This window comes from Cololabis saira, chromosome 9 (genome assembly GCF_033807715.1).
Source record: "Cololabis saira isolate AMF1-May2022 chromosome 9, fColSai1.1, whole genome shotgun sequence".
NCBI lineage: Eukaryota > Metazoa > Chordata > Actinopteri > Beloniformes > Belonidae > Cololabis > Cololabis saira.
Genome location: NC_084595.1, coordinates 25,310,007 through 25,329,740, shown reverse-complemented (window position 1 = coordinate 25,329,740; position 19,734 = coordinate 25,310,007). Strand labels below are relative to the sequence as shown.

Sequence of the window (19,734 nt, the reverse complement as noted above, 5' to 3'; positions counted from 1 at the left end):
CCACTATGTGAGTATGTTTATGAATGTTATGAGGGTATGCAAATGAGAATATGAAAAGAAACAAAATCAGGCCTTTTAATCACACCTCTATTCAGTCTAAGGTTTTCAAAGCTGTAAAAGAAATGTCTTTCTGATCTTGAGCACTTGCGGCAGGTCAACTCACAAAGAATGCCCAGGCTCTCACAAGCTCAGGCCACTGAGCGAGATGGAAAGTTGCTCATACAAACGCACTGCTGTGTATGAGCCATGTAGTAGAGCCAAGATGCTCCACTACAATGAAGTCTTTTTCTGTCATATTCAACTTTCTAACAGAGTCAAAACAACATTTACTATTGATGAGGATTTAACAGTCCAAAATGATTAATGTACCCAGCTCAATTCTTTCTTTTTCTGACTTGTGGTTGATTTATGACACCCCTTGTAGTGTTCATTCATCCTCCAGACAGCCCTTCAGTAAGCTGATAGGTTAGTGTTTGGTTTAGGCTTTGTCTCTGTAGTGTAAACAGAATGGCTAAGTGGGCCTCATCTGGCCTTTCACTCCAGTAGCAGACTAACTACGCGCTTGTGCTACTGGATTTTAACCAGATGTTATAAAAATGAAATGGTGAATGATAAACAAGAAAAGTCCCTCTTGCTCCCAGCTATCCAGAGTTTCTGTTGTAAATGCACATCGCTGTCAATCGGTGACTCACAATGACTTTTATATTAGGTCATTTAATGAAGGGGGAGATGGGCTCAAAAGAAGACGAGCCCCTAGAGCTCATCAATCAAACTTGACGACTAAGGGGTGCGAGAAACCATGGAGACTGTCTCTAGGTGTAAGGCATCCTAGACTGGAGTTGACAGCACATACCAGTTCTTTAGCTATTCTTTACAATGCAACGCAGCGTTAAAGAGTAAAAGCACTGTAACAAACAAAAATAAAAACATCCATCCATCAAAATTTTCATCCTAATCTAAATCAGACTTTTATGATAAACATGCCGTATTCTGACGACAGGATGCTAATAGAGGTGGCAATGTTTCAAAACACACTGAAAAGATGTTGATGCACTTGGTCCACAACAGTGAGAGTGTTGAGATAATAAAGTCACAATTTATGAAACCCAACCTGGACATGCTACGTTAAGCAAATTGGAGCAGTGAAAGAGATTATCACCTTATTATGGCTGGTGAGGTTGTGGGCATCAAAGTTAGTTTCTCTTCACTAAAGTTTTATTGGTCTTTTTTCTTTTCGTCAGAGATGCATACAAAATCTAGCCCCACCTATACCAGCTGTGACAAAATCCAGGACTCAGACATGAAAGGCCCTGCAGCTCAGAGCCACCCAGGGCTTACTGCAGGACGCCTCCAGTCCACATTGCTTAGTAGCTGGGGCTAGGCTTTAGTACAGTCAGGGGGAGAATTATAACAGTGGGGGTGGAGTTTGTGAGAAGAAACTTGGAGCTAGGGAGGAAGACGAATCAATGTGAAGGGTTACTCACATTTGGTACAAGGCGTTCAAAACTGAAAGAAATGAATATATACAAACAAACGCATACATAAACATCCAGGCAAAGAAAGGACAATTTACCTGAAGTTTAAGGTTGAAGGTAAATGTCTCATCGGCTTCAGGCAAGTCATCGTCTTTCACAGCAATGAAGATGGTCTTACTGGACTCGGTGGACAGCAGGAAGGCTGCAGCATTAATGGCTTCAAAGTCTCCCGTGTCAACTCCCTCAAGCTGAAGAATATAGAGTGTAAAAGTGTTAAATACTGACAAACAGGGCAAGCAAAAAAGTCATGGAAATAATGTGAAATCATGAATCAAAAATTACTTTGAACCCCAGGGCAATGCAGGAGCATGGATGACTTACTTAACAAACTGCACCAATAGGGCACTACAAGCTTGATTTTTTTCTTGAAAAGAAAATATATCATGTTCTGTTTGCTTTGGGGAACACTTTTCTTTTCTACTTGTGCCTGCTTAAACCAAAGTTTCAACATGTCTCTCTTTAAGACTATCAACTCCTGTTAAGGGAGTCTGACATTACAAAATTGGGTGGACTCGTGCAGCAGCCCACGTAGAATAAGGTAAATATGTAAAGAAATTGAAAAACCTTTGAAATAATCTGTGCTACTGTACATGGCCAGTTACGTTTTCCAGACACCAACAAAATGTAGATAATGTAAAGTCAAAATCCACTTTTTTACCACTACAATTTCTACTGATTGATATTGTTTGCTTTAGATGGAAGATTTCTATTTCTCTCATTGGATGTGGTGATAATAGCACGCCCCACACCGTGGTTCAGGGCATACTTTAATTAAGTTGAATCCTACAATTTGAATAAAGACAAGAAGAAATGTGATGATATGCAAGGCTGAGAGGCTTCTTATGTAGAATCGCTGACTGAGATTGAACCTCTATAGTAGGAAATTCCATTCATTCGCGAATGCACATAACAGCTGAACTTGACAAAATTAAAGTAACAAATCAATATGAAACCTCTGCTCTGACAAGCTCAACCTACCAGAATCAGAGCCGTCACATTGACCGGGTCTCCCACTCTCTCCACTACCAGTCGGACCACAGCTGTGCTGCTCTCGTTGACAATAAAGTCAGTCTGCCCCAGGAACTGCAGCGTGGCCGACTCAGATGTTGTGCCAGGGATGGAGAGAGCCAAAATCAACCCAGCTAACAGGAGGACAGGGAGCATTCCTAGAAAAAGGAGAAACGTGGGGGAAATCAACTAATGCAGGAATAACAGACATAATAAAAATAGCATTTTAAAGACAAGGCCAACACGATAATATTTTCAAGAATTACAGAATAACATTTATAATAGTAAGTCATTGTAATGTGAATGAAACACTGCAAATATACTATATGCTATCTGCTCTCCCACAGTGGATTTGCTACTTCCAAATCCCATTTTTTTTCATTATAGGATGCCAATAATAAAATGCAGTCTTTACGGATTACAAGTAACATGATCTACAGGCAGTATTAAGGAGACAGATGTTAAGGAGCTCTGCTGACTTTTATAATGTACAGCCAAGTTGGATTTTACTGGTCACTGTGGTCTGAATGATTCAAAATATTATTCCATAAATCCAACATATCCATGTGTTGTAATAACTGTTGACTAAGTTGCGGTTGATTTTATTCTTCTTTAACAGATAGTTTTGACGTCACTCCTCACTTTGTTTACTCTACACCTCTCTACCTTCCGCTTGACTTCTCTCCTGTCATGTTTCCTCATCTCTCCGTCTCGTCCCCCTTCCTCACTCCTTTGTCATCTCCTCCTAAGCTCTTTTACCCAGAATAATCCTAAAGCTGGATGGAGCCAGTGAGACAGTTGTCATGGTTAACACAACAAAACAACACAGCATGACAAGTTGGGTGGAGCCATTTTAAAGCTGAATTGGATGAAAAAAACTCCACCCTGCCTTTTATCTCCCTACTTCCTTTTACCAATCCCATTCATTCATAACCTACACAACACAACCTCACCAACAGCAAAAACACAGAGAATCTTTTAAAGAATATTTGCTCTTAATTACAAGGTTGGAAATGAACATCAGCAGCTACAGCGGATGAAGTAATGCGTTTTTTTTTTCCATACACACAAATACTTCAGGAAAGTTAGACATTGGGAAAATAATCAAATTTTTTAAATGTTCCATTCCTGATATATCAATTTTGAGATATTCTAATTTATTTATGTGTGTTTAAATAAGAAGCATCTATCAATCAATTCTTCAGCTTTATAAACAGGATAAGACACTGAAGGATTTGAAGTTACTGGCTGATAAACTAACGGAAGAAACGGAGAGCGAGCGTTTTACATGTGTGAGCTCGTGGTACGGACCTGATGTGGACCGCATGTGAGCGCCCACATGTGTCGCACACATGCCAGCAGCACCAGCAGTGGAGAGACTGCTGGAAAATCCATCAGAAAAGCATTTTGAGCTGGTGTGGGCAGCGAGGCTGGACAGTGTGGAGCAGAGAGTCAGGGGAACAGAAGTGAGTGTGTTACTGGACAAAGAGGGGCCACAGCTGAATAAATCGTGTTATTTGCCCAGCTCTGTCTCCTGGGGTTCGGAACTTTCTGAATCACAGACTGAACGTTCAGAGTCAAACCCACAAACTTTGGTTCTGTGATGTGATATTTCAAAGCATGTTTACACCTGCTAGACAATTATATGTCCAAGTCCCTGTACAAATTAAATTTGTGGGGACGGTTGTGTTATCAGAGATTTTAAATGATTGTGGCAAGACTAAACTGGCCACAGGCTGCAACATATTGTCACAATTTGATCACGTAAAATAAGGCATATGGCGTTTGATCTCGCTCTTTCAGCTTTCAAATCAAAAGTTCTGATCTCACATAGGCAACTTTTGGAAAATCTTTGTGCCTCAAAACCTCCATTCAGCCTTCCAAATAAGTGCCTACCATTATTTAGACCATCTTCTTGATGGATGGCAAAAAAGCTATCCAACACTCTAACCTTCTATAAAACCAAGCCAAAACAAAGACGGGCTCCTTTTTGCATCCAGTGACCCAGATGCTGAACTTCCTTCAAAGGGCTTGATCCATGGCAGATGCTGTGTGGTTGGCACAGGTCTGTTTAATAAGTGGCAGACCAGTTTGTGCTGGCATTATGTGTTTTGTAAACCCTGACCCCAGGGACTACAGTGGCCCCAAGGACCTGTCTGTCACGACTGAATGAGCCGTGCCGCGTCTGGCAAAGACCTCTGACACTGATAAAACCGAGAGTCAGAGTTCATGCAGAGCAGTGGGGAGAGACATAGACACACACACAGACACACACACACACACACACACACACACACACACACACACACACACACACACACACACACACACACACACACACACACACACACACACACACACACACACACACACACACACACACACACACACACACACACACACACACACACACACACACGCGTATATACTCACACACATTTGTGCACACAGCTGAACTTGCCAGAGCTGTCACAGTTGGCATACAGACTCAAAATTGACATTTTCAAAGCTCAAAGAGACAGCTGGGTAACAGTCCAGGACACTGGAGAGAAAACAGTGTCCATCACACTTACTCTGCACAAACGGATCACGATTCACGACTAGATGGCTGAGTTGAGGACTCTGGAACCTGGCATGGTACAGTTGCAGAAAATCCTCACTGATGTGACTGGACAAAATCACATTACTATTTCGGGGACGTACAACCTCAGCCTGCTGCCCTTTATTTCAATGTCTCTATAGCACTTTTTTCATTTTTATCAACAACTAAAAATGCTTTTAAACAAGTCACAAGTTACCCAATTAAAAAAAAAAAAAAATACAGTGCTTTATTGTATTCTGAACATCAATGGTACATTGGGGCCATTTTGGGATTTAATATCTTGCCAAAGGGGCTTTCGAGGAGCCAGGGATCAAACCACCGACCTTTCGATTACTGGAAAACACACTCCAGCTCCTGAGCCACAGCTGCATTACTTTAGTTCCTGGAACATAAACTCTCTCCACCAAATATGTTTTATCTACTATATATAGAACTGGCTGAACATATTAAGTGCACAATAACATTCATTCTGAACCAAACAATGATTTAATATTTGATCTTACTCTTAATAGATACTCAAACACAAAGGAAAAATAACCTTTAGGATCATTGTTCATACACAATTGCATATAAATTTAAAAATTATATTCCCTTTACAAAATTCGTGACCTATTAACCCCTGAGTTTTCACATTTTAAATGAACCCACACTTTTCATATATTATTATTTCAGTTGACTTTGTTATTGTTTTTAGCTTCCAGTTATTTTTTGACAAAGACAGTCTTTCAATTCAATTTCCATAGAAGCAAAGTTTTTATTGCTCTGTCTTTGTCACACGTCATCTTACAACTTTACTGGAAAGCTCAAGCATGAAAAGCAGAACATATTATTAACGTCGGTGCTGATCTGAGGTGGGCTGAACCCCCAACACGTTGAAATATTAAAAAGTGTTGCAGTCTCAACAGGAAGCTGCTTCTCAAAATCAGCACCTTGCTGTTAGAATCCTGGTTCACACAGACTCTGACATCATTTATTGTGGACACAGCAGCACACTTAAGCACTGGATATCTCTGTCAGAGGTGGTGAAGAGGTGTCTGGTTGCAGGGCTGCTCCTAGGGTCAGGGCTTGCCGCTGATACCTCTAGGGTTTCTACTGACGGCGGCCTCTGTGTTGTAAATGATTCATCAATTATTTACTGGAGCCCTAGAACTTCATAGTCAGAGGATGATGGTAAGCGTGACACGACAAGATTAACAGCATAAAATGTGTCACACACTGACTGCAGTTAGAGGTCTGGTTGGACATAACAGGTATACATTATTACAAATATGTGCTAATATGCTTTACTGACTGAAATACATCTCTTTTAACTAGGACATAGCTGTCCAGTCTTAGTTTTCCTGATATTAAGGCCAAGCACCAGCCTCTCGAACCATCATCAGGTATTTTGCTTTTCCTTGGTGTTACTTCACTGAGAATAGCCAGGATGTCAAGCCTTAAAAGTGGAAGGCAATACTCTTACTTGCTTTTAAGACTAGGGTCTGTGAGATTACAGTCTAAATAGTTTTAATAGGGCTTTCCCATGCGGCATCCCTGCCCTGAGGCTTCCCTGGTCCTGAGACGCCCATGGTGAAGTGTGTGTGGTTATATCTGGCAGCTACTCAAATGCACATACGTTTACACACACACAGACACATAGGGCTCTCCTGTGTTGTTTGACGCAGGGAGCCTTGCAGGGGGATCTCATTCAGCAATCTTACAGCTCTTGTTCTTGATGTGAAGTTTGTCTTGCCACAAAAAGAAGAAAGAAAAAACACTGTTCTGTTATTAAACTGACTATAAAAGTGCTTCTTTAACATCTGTCTCCTCAGAACAAATTCAAACTCAAAACAAAGCACTCAAACAAGCAGAATTACTGATGCCGACAGATACAGCAGCATACACAGAGTTTAAGACTATGTGGTAGTGAGAAAGGCCTGTTGAAAGAAGTAATAGAGTAATAACACTTCATTCTTCACGTTATAATTAAAGTGGTAACTGTGAAGCCAATCCTTCAGAGTCATAAACATTGGAAAATAGAAGTACCCTGTGGTTGGATTTGTTATTTAGATGCCAGGTTAAGCTTGAAAATTGCATAATCTGAGCTTTCAGAAGCATGGTTCTGTCAAAACACGTTGCCACAATAAAGATGCCGACACTGCACCTTGAAGAATGAGAATAATTTGAATCAAGAGTAGAACCTATGAATGATGCCACTGTGCCATTGAAAGCCAATGAGCAAAATACAAAAGGCTGCAGTAATATAAGCTCGGGTTTTGTCTCACGCTATATGCTTGACCCAAAGCCATGTAGCCTACTCTGCTCTGTTTACGGGACTGGTTTTTGCTTGAGCTATTCTCCACACAAAGCAATGCCACCAGCCCAGTGTGTGTCAGGCTCTACCTCAGAAACCACCCACCGTCCGTTCTCAGCCCAGCGTAGCCCATAATTGTACTTCACATGAAGTTCAGCCACCATTATTTTTAGAACAGCAAATGTACTCACCATAGAGAAAAAGTTGTGGAGAAGAAATTAAGAAACTTAATAAGTGACTAGAGCTAAAATATACATAATTAAATCTTAGAAAAAGTAATTACTCACTGGGCTTGTTTTGGATTGTTTTGAATTTAAAAACAAAAAAAGTTAGAATTGGACTGACAAGAGGGTTGTGAACATGTGCGCACTTGTGCACAGCCTTCTTAAATAAGAAGGACGGTGTCTTGATCTGAGACCAAATTATGCCTTTCAACATAAGGCAACCTAAATAGAAAACTGTTGAATGAGAAGCTCTCAAAAGAACAAAAATGCATGAGGTCAACCCTCCAGCTATTGTCACATAATACTTTTCAAACCAGGCATTTCTCCTTCAGGCCCAGAGGCTGCCAATCAAGTGTGCATTTTAGTGTGAAAAAAGAAACAGATAGAGAGAGAGTTTTCCTGAGGTATTGTCCACATGGCCGTGGTTGGCTGCTCTTAAGTTAAGCCAATGGCATCTCACATCCCCAACTCAGAACAAGTTTTTTTTCTTTCTTCTTCTTACGAAACAGTGGGAAGGCAGGGATAAAGAAAAAGGAAAGTGCTTTCAATTGAGCAGTAACCAGTGCATGAGCAATTTAGAGTGTTTTCAAGTTTGAGCACTGGCTGACTGATTAGTCTGTACGACACACAGCGATGCAAGAAGACAGAAAAACACTTTGAGCGGATTAAACAAGGTTGTGCTCTCCACAGCCTCACAGACCAAAGGGACACATTGGAAAGGGTATTACTTCATTGCATGTAACTGGTTGGGTCTGGATGAAATGCTAATTACATTTCACAAGAGTTCACAAAACATAGAAGCAACCAAGAACGTGGGTGTTTTTTCACAAGTGCAGCGGGACTTCACTATTCACTGACCAGCACACAATTATAAGGAGCAGCCTTTTGTTCACTCGTGGCCCTTCTTATGTTGTGCATGCATTTTGAACATTGCAACAGCTCTTAAGTGAAACCCACTTTTTGTAATACTGGCCAACAACAGAATCTGAACTATCCTTTTCAGACTCCCACTTTTCTCTCCGCTCTGGCTTCTAAACAAAGACACACACAACACACACACTCCACACACACTACAGTAGGTGCAGGGAAGTCCGTCATTCAGTGTTTCTGCCGCACTGCACCAGTAACATCCAGGTAGCAGGAAATAGGAGGAGGAAATTCCTAAAGTACAATAAACAGATTTAAATATTTATGAAAAACTGGAGAGGGGAAATGCTCATTGCTAAATATGAGAATCTTATGAGAATCTTTTTTCACATACATCTTGGCCAACAATCTATTAGACTCCAAAGTAATCCAGTTTTCATTTTTTGTGTAGTCAGTGTAATGATCCACAGGATCTTCCTCAGACACAAAATCTTTTGAGTTCTGAGACACTCTAACGTTGTGGCTTGTTCTGCTGCAAATGGATGTACTGCCCCTCTCAGACCATAATATTTGCAGAGATAATTTTTACCAGATGACAACTGGCAGTCAAAATAAGAGAAAAAAAATGTTTTAACCAAACCATATTTTCTTTGAAAAACAAACATGTTCAGAAACTGGAAAGATCTGTTACAGAGAAGAGGTCCTTTTAACACATTAAACAATTTTGTACAACAAATGTCCTTTAGATTTCTTGTCAGATAATTTCATCCATCCATCCATTTTCTATCCCCATTTTATCACGGGGGTCTGCTTGGAGCTTATCCCAGCTCATTACAAGCGAGAGGCAGGGTAAACCCCGGACAGGTCTCCAGTCTATCGCAGGGCCACATATACAGACAGACTCAGATAACTTCAATTTATTATTAATCATTAAGATCCTGGAAGATGGGAAAAGAGAACCTGGGCTTAAATCTGCAAGATTTTTTATCTAAACTTAAACATTTTCCTTTTCAAGTTTCAGGCAAAAATATGGGGTTTTGTTAATCAGTTTGCAGGTTGAACATCGGTTTTACTTTAGATTTTTATGTGAGGTAACAGGTCATCTGGGCTAAATGTTGTTTTGTTTTTTTAATCTCAGGCATGATTGAGTGAACTACCAAAAACTACTTGATGAGTTCTTCTGCCACACCAACGACAGAGCAAACATGGAAATGAAAAATACACTAGAAAGTTAAAAAGAAACAAACAAAGAGAAGCTCATTTGTAGGATAATGCTGATGGGAAATAATGAGAGGAGACCAAATAATGTAAAGTTTTTGGATGAATAAAGCAGAATGATAAAACGGAGTGAGACCCACTCAACACTACCTATCTGAAGAAGAACAGGAAGTAGACTGCATTGTGATTTATAGTTAAGCAGAGAGACCTCTATGGTCGCATTAATCTTTAAAAGACGGCATCAGTAAAGAATAAGCTAAGTAAGGCTGTGGAGTTTAGGGATAACCCATTATCTGATAATCAGTGACATAAAAAAAGAAAAATAAATCTTTTAACATTTCTTGAAACTAAATCTTATTTCTACGGACTCTAGCCAAACTAATGTAAAATAAAAGGGAAATAAGAACATTTTTTCCTGGATTTTATTTAACTTTCTGATGTGTTGCTCTGTGCGCTTCCTATGATTTAAAAAAAAAAGTATTTGTATGACTTTACCTGCATAAATGAACAACAGAATACAGTGTTGCAGTGTACATACTGCAAAAATATCAGAAATTAAATTGGTGCTTTACTATATCTAATTGATCACTTTTATGCATTGCATTGCTATTGTTAAGAAACTGGTCATGCATTGTAGCGAGAAACGGGCACTGAGACTGAGCTGGAGCCATATGGGACTCCAGCATCAAAGAGGTCAGAGTTCAGTTCTCAAATGGAGATGCTCAGCAGTTACGCTTGTCTGTGCTCCCTGGTGGCTCTAAAGAGAAAACGATGCAACAATAAGCATGTGCGTGTGCACAGATGCATGGGTGTATGTATGTATGATTATGAAAGTTGACAGTGAGGTCATGGCCAACGGCTGTCTGCTGTCGCCAAACAGGACTCCTCTCACCAGGAACAATACGCGGTTGGTCTGGCGCACTAAGGAGGCCTCTGGATTGTTGGCCACAGCTGGCAGTGCACCACCATCCCGCCTCTTTGCTCCAATGACAACATCCACTAAAACATGATACTGTCTTCTGTACACATGCACAAACTGGCAAAGGATTTTTGAAAACAAAGTATTAAAATCCAAGAGGATACGTTAATGGAGTAATTCATGACTCTAATTTGTCAATTTACAAAATCTGAAATGGAGTTTTATCATTTTTCCACATAGACCTGAGGACTCCAGATCAGATAAACAAATAGGATGACATGAATAAATTAGCACTGTTCTACTGCAGAAAGTACCAAATGCAACATGAGCTACTTCCTAGCTTGGCTCAAAAAAAAAACTATTCTTAGCTTAGAAATGAGACAACTCGTATTACTTAACATTTTCCTGCATTTTAATTTTCTTCTTTGTCCCTAGAATCCGGTCTCTTTATTGTGCCATCTTGAAACTGAAAGTTTTCCTTACGCTGCCTGCCCCATCACTGTATTTTCTCCCACACAGACCAAAAATCCCATAAAATACAGACAGAGATGGTTGTAAATTGAATGATACCATTATTGCTAAATCTCATCAAAAATTTTAATCTGGTTAATATGAAAAATTTGTGAGACAGTATAAATCAAGAACCATACCATCTGTTTGGGTCAAAGAATTGTATTTAAGTCTGAGGCAACTATGTGTTGCTCCCAAAAGTTATTCTAAAATATGATTTGGTATTTCAAAATCATTACAACTCAATTGAATATTGGGTGACCCCAAACAGATATGTGTATCCTAGGTCTAAGTTTGACCTCAAGCCTTCAAAACAACACAGGACAGTGAATTGTTCTTGTGTAAGAAGTAAAGGATATTTTGAGAGGGAAATTGGAACCCAGAAGCACTCACGAGGTGTGGAAATGAGAACCAGACTGTAGCTAACATGAGTTAAGCGTCCACTGGTTTTCTCATCCCATGTCATAAATAAAACACACGTAGTTGTAAAAGGTACGATACTGAACAAGTTACAGACAAGGAATCAAACCAGCCATAGTTTGGATTTAAAATGTATATTATTGATCAAATAAAGAGCAGCTTTCCAACTCTTGTCTCCAACAGTAACTCCATGGCGCACATATCAGTCAGAGAGATTAACAGCCTGTTGGTGAGATGTGCCTTCATCTACTATTTCCTCTATTGTTGTACACTAAAAATACAAGCGTCCTTATCCTCACAGAACAGCAATCTCTTCCTGTCTGCAACGTGCGACACTTCAGCACCTTTCACAATGAACAAGTCCATTATTGGCACAGCTCCTTTTTGTACTGTGCAGTCGTAAGGGGGTGAGACAGAAGGGGAGAGGGGCAGGCACTAAAACAGTTTCCGCCCAGTGAATCACATTCAGACCCTCACACAGGCAAATGGGGGGTGACCCCTACCAGACAATCACATAAACAGTGAGAAACAAAAGATCTGAGCTCTGAGTAAGTGAGTATCTTAGATGCCCTGAAGCTACAAAAATCAAGTCAATGTGACACGTGAGCTTGTGGTATGATTGAGAAGAGCTGAAGACAAAAAACTGAATTTCATAACAAATTTGTAGCTTTTTTCCAAACAAAGACAAAATGCAAACGGAACAATGCCACTCCTTTCCACAAATATAGATTTCAGAAATGGTTAACATTAGAAAAGGCTGGAGCTGAGGAGGAGCAGGTGTAACTGATGAATGGATACAGAAGCAGCTCCCACCCTCCCCAGAGCAGAGAAAGGATTTAACTCTGAGGCACCACAGAGGAGGCAACAAAAGAGATTTGCAAGGGACGCACCAAGATGACATCATGTCAGCTCAAGTAGAGATATGGAGAACATATTCAGTTACTCCAAGACAGATGATCAGCATTTAGCTATTGTTATTTATGGGGCCTATACATATGTGTAAAATACTGGAAGAAGCGGTATTTACAATGAGTCTATGGGGCAAGACTCGTTTATTTAACAGTAGCAGCACATGTGCGCAGCTCAAAGTGTGCCAAGATTACTTATGACCCAAGTAAGCCTATAGATTAGTCGGCGGAGTCTTTTATGAGAGGGTCCCCAGCTCTCCATGTGTGGCAGTTGTTTTATTTCAGTGGGAGAGAGAAACCCCGCACAAAGCGCCGTAATCACACTGGAGATCCTGGACGTAACCATGGAAGCGTTTGTCTCCGTCCTCAAAAGGCTGCTCGGCCATTCATTCTCTGATTGCGCTGAATCAATATTTAGGCTTTTCAATTTTATTAGCTGCTCCAAGGGGTATTTTTGGCAGTGTGGAAAAAGAAATTAGCAGTGGCCAACCACTTTTAATCGTTTTCTTATAGTCTTAAACAATGCGTCTGCTTGAGCCGTCTGGCATAATTGACGAGGAGTACCACTACTCATTTGTTTATCTTTATTCTCTAAAATGTTCATCTACCGCTGGAAACACAGGCATCATTTTCAGAATTGCTGGGTGGAAAAAGAATAATTATAAAACAGTATGATCTTCCAAGGTCTAAGAATAAGTCTTTCTCATTAATCTCCTCAAAGTTTTGCTGGTCGTAACACATTATTATTAATATTAGTCTATAATCACAACGACAGACATTAACACCAACAAGGTTTAGCATGAATCACGTGAACTTACCTGACACCTTACGTGACCTCAGTCCAAGATAATTTGCAATAGTATCTGTATTACTGTGGATAACATCGGTAAACGCTCCTGGGATCCACTTCTTAAATAGCTGCAAATGATAACTGTCTCATTTGTGTAAGTAAAGCTACCGAATCGACCTCCAGTTTTAGTTTTTAGATTCCGGAGAACAATATGGGATGAAGCGCGTCTGTCATCTAACGGGACTGAAGCCGGTAGAAATAAGAAAAGAAGGAGCGGTTGTTTCGGTCCCTGTCCTTACTGCTCACAACTCTGGGCTCTTGTGGCCATGTGGGAGCTCAAGACGACTCGCTGTCTCAACTCAAGTACTCGCTTGCAGCTTGTTGGAGACTCAGGCTCGTCTCTCGGTCGCTGCCTAATGAGACAAGATGTTTTAATCCCATTTGTCTTTCAAGCATGAGCACACCGCGGTCAGCCGTGCGCTGGCCACGCGGACAGCTCCACCCTGCGAGACGAGCGGGGAAAGCCCGAGGAAATGCTCACAACCAGCATTATTAAGCCTAATTTATGGTTCCGCGTTAAATCGACGCAGAGCCTACGCCGTAGTGTACGGCGTAGCCTACGGCGTAGGGTGCGCGTCGCCGCGTACCTTACGCCGTAAGTTCTGCGTTGGTGTAACGCGGAACCATAAATCAACCTTAAAACTTGGCAACTGTATACTTCAATGATTTGAAAGCTGGTGCGACTTATAGGTAGATCGCTAACTTGTGTTTATTTTATCAAGAAAACGGTTAGTTCTAAAATTTATAGTGTAAAAAAAGTCCTAATAATACACAACAAAAGTAAAACCTTTACTTCCCACCTGATTTAAAACTGTACATTCTTGATTATTTAAGTTAGCGTTTGGCGCCACCTCGAGATAAAAACTGAGAAGTTTTTTTTTTGTTTTATTGAGAAGAAGTTATATACAAACATCAGACAAGTGCTCAAAAATAAATGTAAAATTCCAGTGAAATTAACAGAAGTAGGGAGAATGACACATAAACGAGTGAATAAATAAAATGTGAAAAAAAGTAAAATGTAAATACAGTATTCATCTTTGATTTGATTTTGATTTGATTTGATTTATTTTATTTTGTACATGTAAAAAACAACACTTCAAGAGAAGTTTAAGAAAACAAAACAAAAGAACTCTCATCCTTTAACACTTGATATCTTAATGTACATGTGCAAAAAAGGAGTAGGAAGAAGTGTAAACTGATTTAATCCTGCCCACTAATAATTTAACCCGTATTTATAAATATTCACACACTGTACTGTATTATTATTATTGTTATTATTATATACTGTAATTATACTCACACACATACCTATACATACATACACATAGTTGAATATTTCTATATATTTGTACACTATTTATATATTTATATTTATATCTATATATTTGTATTTATTTATCGGTGGATGTCATACTTTGTTTGGTGTCAATTAGTTTATGGTCCGATAAAAACCGAGAAGTTTTTATTTTTCTTTTATTGAGAAGAAGTTATACAAACATCAGACAAGTGCTCCAATATGTAACAAAAATAAATATAAAATTCCAGTGAAATTAACAGAAGTAGGGAGAATGACAAATAAATGAGTGAATAAATAAAATATGAAAAAATAAATAAGTAAAATGTAAATACAGTATTCATCTTTAAAAAAAAAACTTCTCGTATATATCGGTGGATGTTATACTTTGTTTGGTGTCAATTATTTTAAGGGATTTAATGTACTCTTTAAACTCAAGTAACACGCCTTTAAAGTTGGGGCGGAGTTTTGGAGTATTTACATTTGTGTATGTTAAATTTGCCATACAGAATGAACCGGTTTATAATAAAAGTGATGTCATTTTCTTCATGGAACAAAATAAAATATCACACTCCTACAGTCAATTGAGATGTTTATCTTGATTTTAGACACTTCTATTGTTTATTGTTCAAATTGAGACCAGAAATGGAAAGCTCGAGCACAGTGGTAGAATAAATGAGTTATGAGTTTCTTTTCTTTTTCACAATTCTTTATTTCAAATTGTCAAACAATACATTATAAAACAAACGAGTTATGAGTTTCTGTGTGTTGGAGCGCTGCGCGGTGACGTCATGACGCACGCATTGTGTTGACGTGGCGCAGCAGCAGCGGCTAGCGAGCAGGTAACAAACACACAAGGTGAGCTGAACATAATACCGGAGTTATGGACAGTGTCGGCGACAACTGACAGAAACTGCGTCCCTTTTCAGGTAAATACAGTTGTTGACGGCTGTTAAAAACAAGACTTTTGACAACTACAAAGCTTACCGACGTTAGCTGGATATTCTTTATGCGGACGCTAGTTAGCACTAGCCTAGCCTGATAAGATGAGTGTTATTTTGATAACTAGTGTCTAATCCATGTCAAGGGACAGTTTAATGCCCCCTGGCAGTTAGTTTAAGGCACCGGTTTAGTAAGTAAGTACCTACTTTAACATTCATTTCCATTACTCAACTCCCAAACTAAACTCTCGCGTCAGATTGATTAAATAAAGTGACATTTGGAACAACTTATACCTAATAATGACGATTACGAGTTGATTAATAGTTGATTATTTGTGAATAGTAATTGTATTTCTATCTTAGGTAAAAGTCGTATCCTTATTAGGTTAAAGTTATTCTAATAAAGTTTCGCTTTTGGTTTAAACTTGTAAATTGATGGTTGCTTTCCTCATGACAGATTTAGTACTACTATACTATATTAAAGAAACTGCTTGTTAACGAAAGCTGGTAAAATATCAAGGTTGGTAATTTTCCCATGGCATAGATAATGTAGAGATGTTATATAAAAGGCACCTTTACTCTTCAAACACTAGCACCTAAGGGCAGAGGTGTCCAAAGTATTCACATTCATTACTCAGGTAGAAGTATAGATACTAGAGTTTAAAAATACTCCTGTAGAAGTTGAAGTATCAACTCAAGTTTTTTACTCAAGTAAAAGTATAAAAGTACTGGTTTCAAAACTAACTAAAGTATAAAAGTAAAAGTAATGTAAGGGGGGAAAAAAGCCATTGAAAATGAATGCATCTTAGTATAATGCAAATATATTAAAGAACCATATATGTGTACTATTGAGCATTAACATGTGTTTCAGAGAGCAGGAGATATGATGACTAGTTGCCTATAAGTATTGTAATGGTGCAAAAAGTCAAACTTCAGAGGCATGTTATCATTTACCCTAAGCTTTATTGGAATGTACATCCAAGTTTAGTTGCAGGAATCTGAGGGAACGGATGTAAGAACAAAACTGGACAAGAACATCTGAAACAACCACAACCAAATTCACTCTATCCGGATGGAGCAATTTAACTGGATAGTTTTTTTTTAAAGGCCGGAATGAAATAGAGTAACGAGGCTGTTTTTAAAATGTAAGGAGTAAAAAGTACAGATAATTGCGTGAAAATGTAAGGAGTAAAAGTAAAAAGTTGTCTGAAAAATAATTACTCCAGTGAAATTAAGATAACCTAAATTTCTACTTAAGTAAGGTAACGAAGTATTTGTACTTCGTTACTTGACACTTCTGCCTAAGGGTGTCAGCGAGTGTTGGCTTTTAATTTGTGCTCAAAATCCTAGTTTAGCTGCTTGAAATGTAGTGCAAGAAGTGAACTTTGTTTCTATCCAAGTCAGTTTTCTGAGAGACAGATCTTGTGTTGTCTTATAATTCTTCCAGGCCAGTATTTTATTTATTTTTACTATTCTGCTGAATATGAATACTTTAAGTTGTGTGTTTTAACTATTTGATACATTGCTTTAAATTGGGATTACATTTACAGTTGTGCTGTTTGTAAGTGATACATCTTAACAAAGACACCTACTTAGCGTTTGCCCTACACTTGTAAATATAGTGAGAATAGTGACACTTTCATTTTCACTAGCCAACATAGTTCAGCGTCCATCCCTGTCAAAAACTTTTCTTAAGTTTGAACAAATATGTTACGTAAACAAATCACATCTTAGGATAGATCACTTTCACACCCTGTTGAGTCAGCTTTTGTCCGACTCAGTGAATCGGTAGATAATGTTTTCCATCAACCTTATTATTTAAAAACTTTTCTTGTTAATCCATAGAATATTGTGTACAAGTTTATGATTTGGAACTCAAACTTACACCTGACTTTTTTTCCTTATACAGTGAAGAAAAAATGTCCAGTAGAAGTCAGCACTATGGATTTCAATCAGCCACCCTGGTGCAGCCTGCTAATGGCGGTCATGCCTATCTGTTTGGAAACAATGGCTCAGAGAATGATTTGTCAGAGGAGGATGGAGAGAGCTATGAGCTACGATCACGTGGAAGAGAGAGGCTACGGAGGAGCACCTCTAGAGAAAGACTGGATGATATTATCTACCTTACCCGGGATATTCAGGAGGGGGACACCCTTAACAGTATCGCCCTGCAGTACCATTGCTCAGTATGTCTCTTGTTTGTCTTGCATGTCTCTCTCTTTACTCTTCCTGAAAACATTAACTAAAATCTTCATTTGTATTTTTATGCTAACTTTGGCTCCTCCTAACATACCACACTAGGTTTGTACAGAAACATTATTTGACCCTTAATTCATTTAGGACATCAAGTCAAAGTCCTTTCTCGTTACCATTTAATTTAATCTTCATAAAGTCCTATCTCCTAATTAATGAGAACCTTTACGTTTACTATTCTTTACAAAGTTTTAATGTGTTGTGATGTTTTGTCAGAGAAATAGTGTTGATGAATAGTATTTTCTAAGACTGGATATCGTAAATGGTGATTATTTCTATAGTAAATTTGCGTAAGAGATTTCCAGAGGTGTATAAAAGTTGACAAGTCGCATGTTCTTTGCAGACTACTTTTAAACTGAAATACAAAGTTTATGTACAATTGTTTTTTCTTTTGTTTGATAAACTTTCAAATGTTTTTTCTTATCTTTTTTTTTTTTTTTTTTTACCCCTTAGGTGGCTGAAATAAAGCGTGCCAACAACCTCTTGACGGAACAGGACTTCTTCGCTCTGCGCTCAGTTAAGATTCCTGTGAGGCGTTTCAGCGTTCTCACGGAGACTCATAACGCCGGTCCACTCAAACCTGCCTCCCCTATCGGGGCTAGACGTGTGCCCCAGATCTCACCTATCGAGTCGCTCCCTTCTGAGTTCTCCACGGATTCTTCCTCTTCTTCTACTGATAGTGTGGAAGGATTTCTCTTGGAGAAGGACAAGGACATTGAACGGCTGGTGAAATCAACAGGACCATGTCGGAGCAGCCTCAATGAGGTTGTGTCCTCATTAACGCTGCAACAACCGCTTTTAGATGAAGCAGAGTATAAACCAGCGCAGAGAAAGGATCCTTATTATGGGGCGGACTGGGGCATGAGATGGTGGACAGCTGTGGTCATCATGCTAGTTGTTGGGATTGTCACACCTGTGTTTTATCTGCTGTACTATGAGGTTCTCGTGAAAACTGACGTTAGCCACCACAGTGTTCCTACACAAGGTCACAATGATATGAATTATGGACAGCAAAATGGTAAAAATGTGAACATTCCTGTTGTAAAGGACCATGATGCAGGGCCTGGACCTGGAGATGTATTGGATGGAGATCCACAGAGGCCTGGTGGAGACAACGCACCAGATGGTGAAGTTGCAGGGCTTAAAGAATCATAATATTGCTTAAAAATGTGTTCCAACTCAGACTGAATACATTTCATTTGGAGGCTTTGATTTTCCCTCTCCAAAATATGTTATTTCTATCTTAAGATAGTTTTAACTTTATAAATGACTGCAGTCAGTGGGAACAGTAATTTTTTTGGTCAAACTAGGATTAAAGATTTTTGCCATAATTATTTGAATCTTTCCATTCATATACCTTTCAGTAATTAAGAGAAAGAGGGGTCCAGCAGTCTCAGATTTGTTTTCATTGCTAAACAGACTTTTATTTGTTTATATTGGAGAGTACTTTGCAAGGTTATTGTTAGTTTAATTTAAGTGATATATTGTTGCTATTCACAAATGTTTGTCAATAATTTACAGATGCCTATTTATTTAGTGACAGATCAGTGGCCATAAACTGGAAAAACATACTGTATTTTATGGTTTATTTGGTTTCAAATTAAGTTTTACTTTGTTCAATCCAATTACAAGTTTTCATATCCTGGCATAAAAAAATTATCTGGTCCTTTACAAGGCAATAAAATGAGTAAATGAATAGCTACATCTCAGATTCTGCAGGCCTGACTTGTACATGTCGAAGTTCATGAACCTATCATTTAAAAAAACAACTGCATAATTATGGCTTGAGTGGAAGGTTTGCCAGGGAAAAAAATGATGTGGCAGCAGAACTTAGGTTTGTAAAGCTGTAACTGAACAGATTATATCGTGCCTGGAACATTACCATTTGGAGA

The 19,734-nt window shown here is 38.9% G+C and overlaps 2 protein-coding genes across 2 annotated transcripts in view; one reads left to right on the top strand and one right to left on the bottom strand.

Moving 5' to 3' along the window:
• Positions 1-13,652, bottom strand: part of adgrv1 (adhesion G protein-coupled receptor V1) — a 112,461-nt gene extending 98,809 nt beyond the window's left edge. The window contains exons 1-3 of the mRNA XM_061728948.1: positions 13,323-13,652; positions 2,514-2,701; positions 1,574-1,723 (exon numbers count right to left, since the gene is read on the bottom strand). Of these exons, the coding sequence (XP_061584932.1) occupies positions 1,574-1,723; positions 2,514-2,699 (336 nt within the window). The 5' untranslated portion in view covers positions 2,700-2,701; positions 13,323-13,652. The remainder of the gene's footprint in view (positions 1-1,573; positions 1,724-2,513; positions 2,702-13,322) is intronic.
• A 1,804-nt stretch (positions 13,653-15,456) lies between these two features.
• On the top strand, positions 15,457-19,409 carry lysmd3 (LysM, putative peptidoglycan-binding, domain containing 3). Its single transcript, XM_061728942.1, has 3 exons — positions 15,457-15,577; positions 17,499-17,775; positions 18,296-19,409. The coding sequence occupies exons 2-3, from the start codon at positions 17,509-17,511 to the stop codon at positions 18,995-18,997; spliced, it is 969 nt and encodes a 322-aa protein (XP_061584926.1). The 5' UTR covers positions 15,457-15,577; positions 17,499-17,508; the 3' UTR covers positions 18,998-19,409.
• Positions 19,410-19,734: the final 325 nt, after the last annotated feature.

Coding starts and splice junctions, on each gene's coding strand:
- lysmd3 (XM_061728942.1), top strand. CDS start 17,509: ATGTCCAGTAGAAGTCAGCACTATGGATTTCAATCAGCCACCCTGGTG. Junction 17,776..18,295: donor CCCTGCAGTACCATTGCTCA/GTATGTCTCTTG, acceptor TTTACCCCTTAG/GTGGCTGAAATAAAGCGTGC.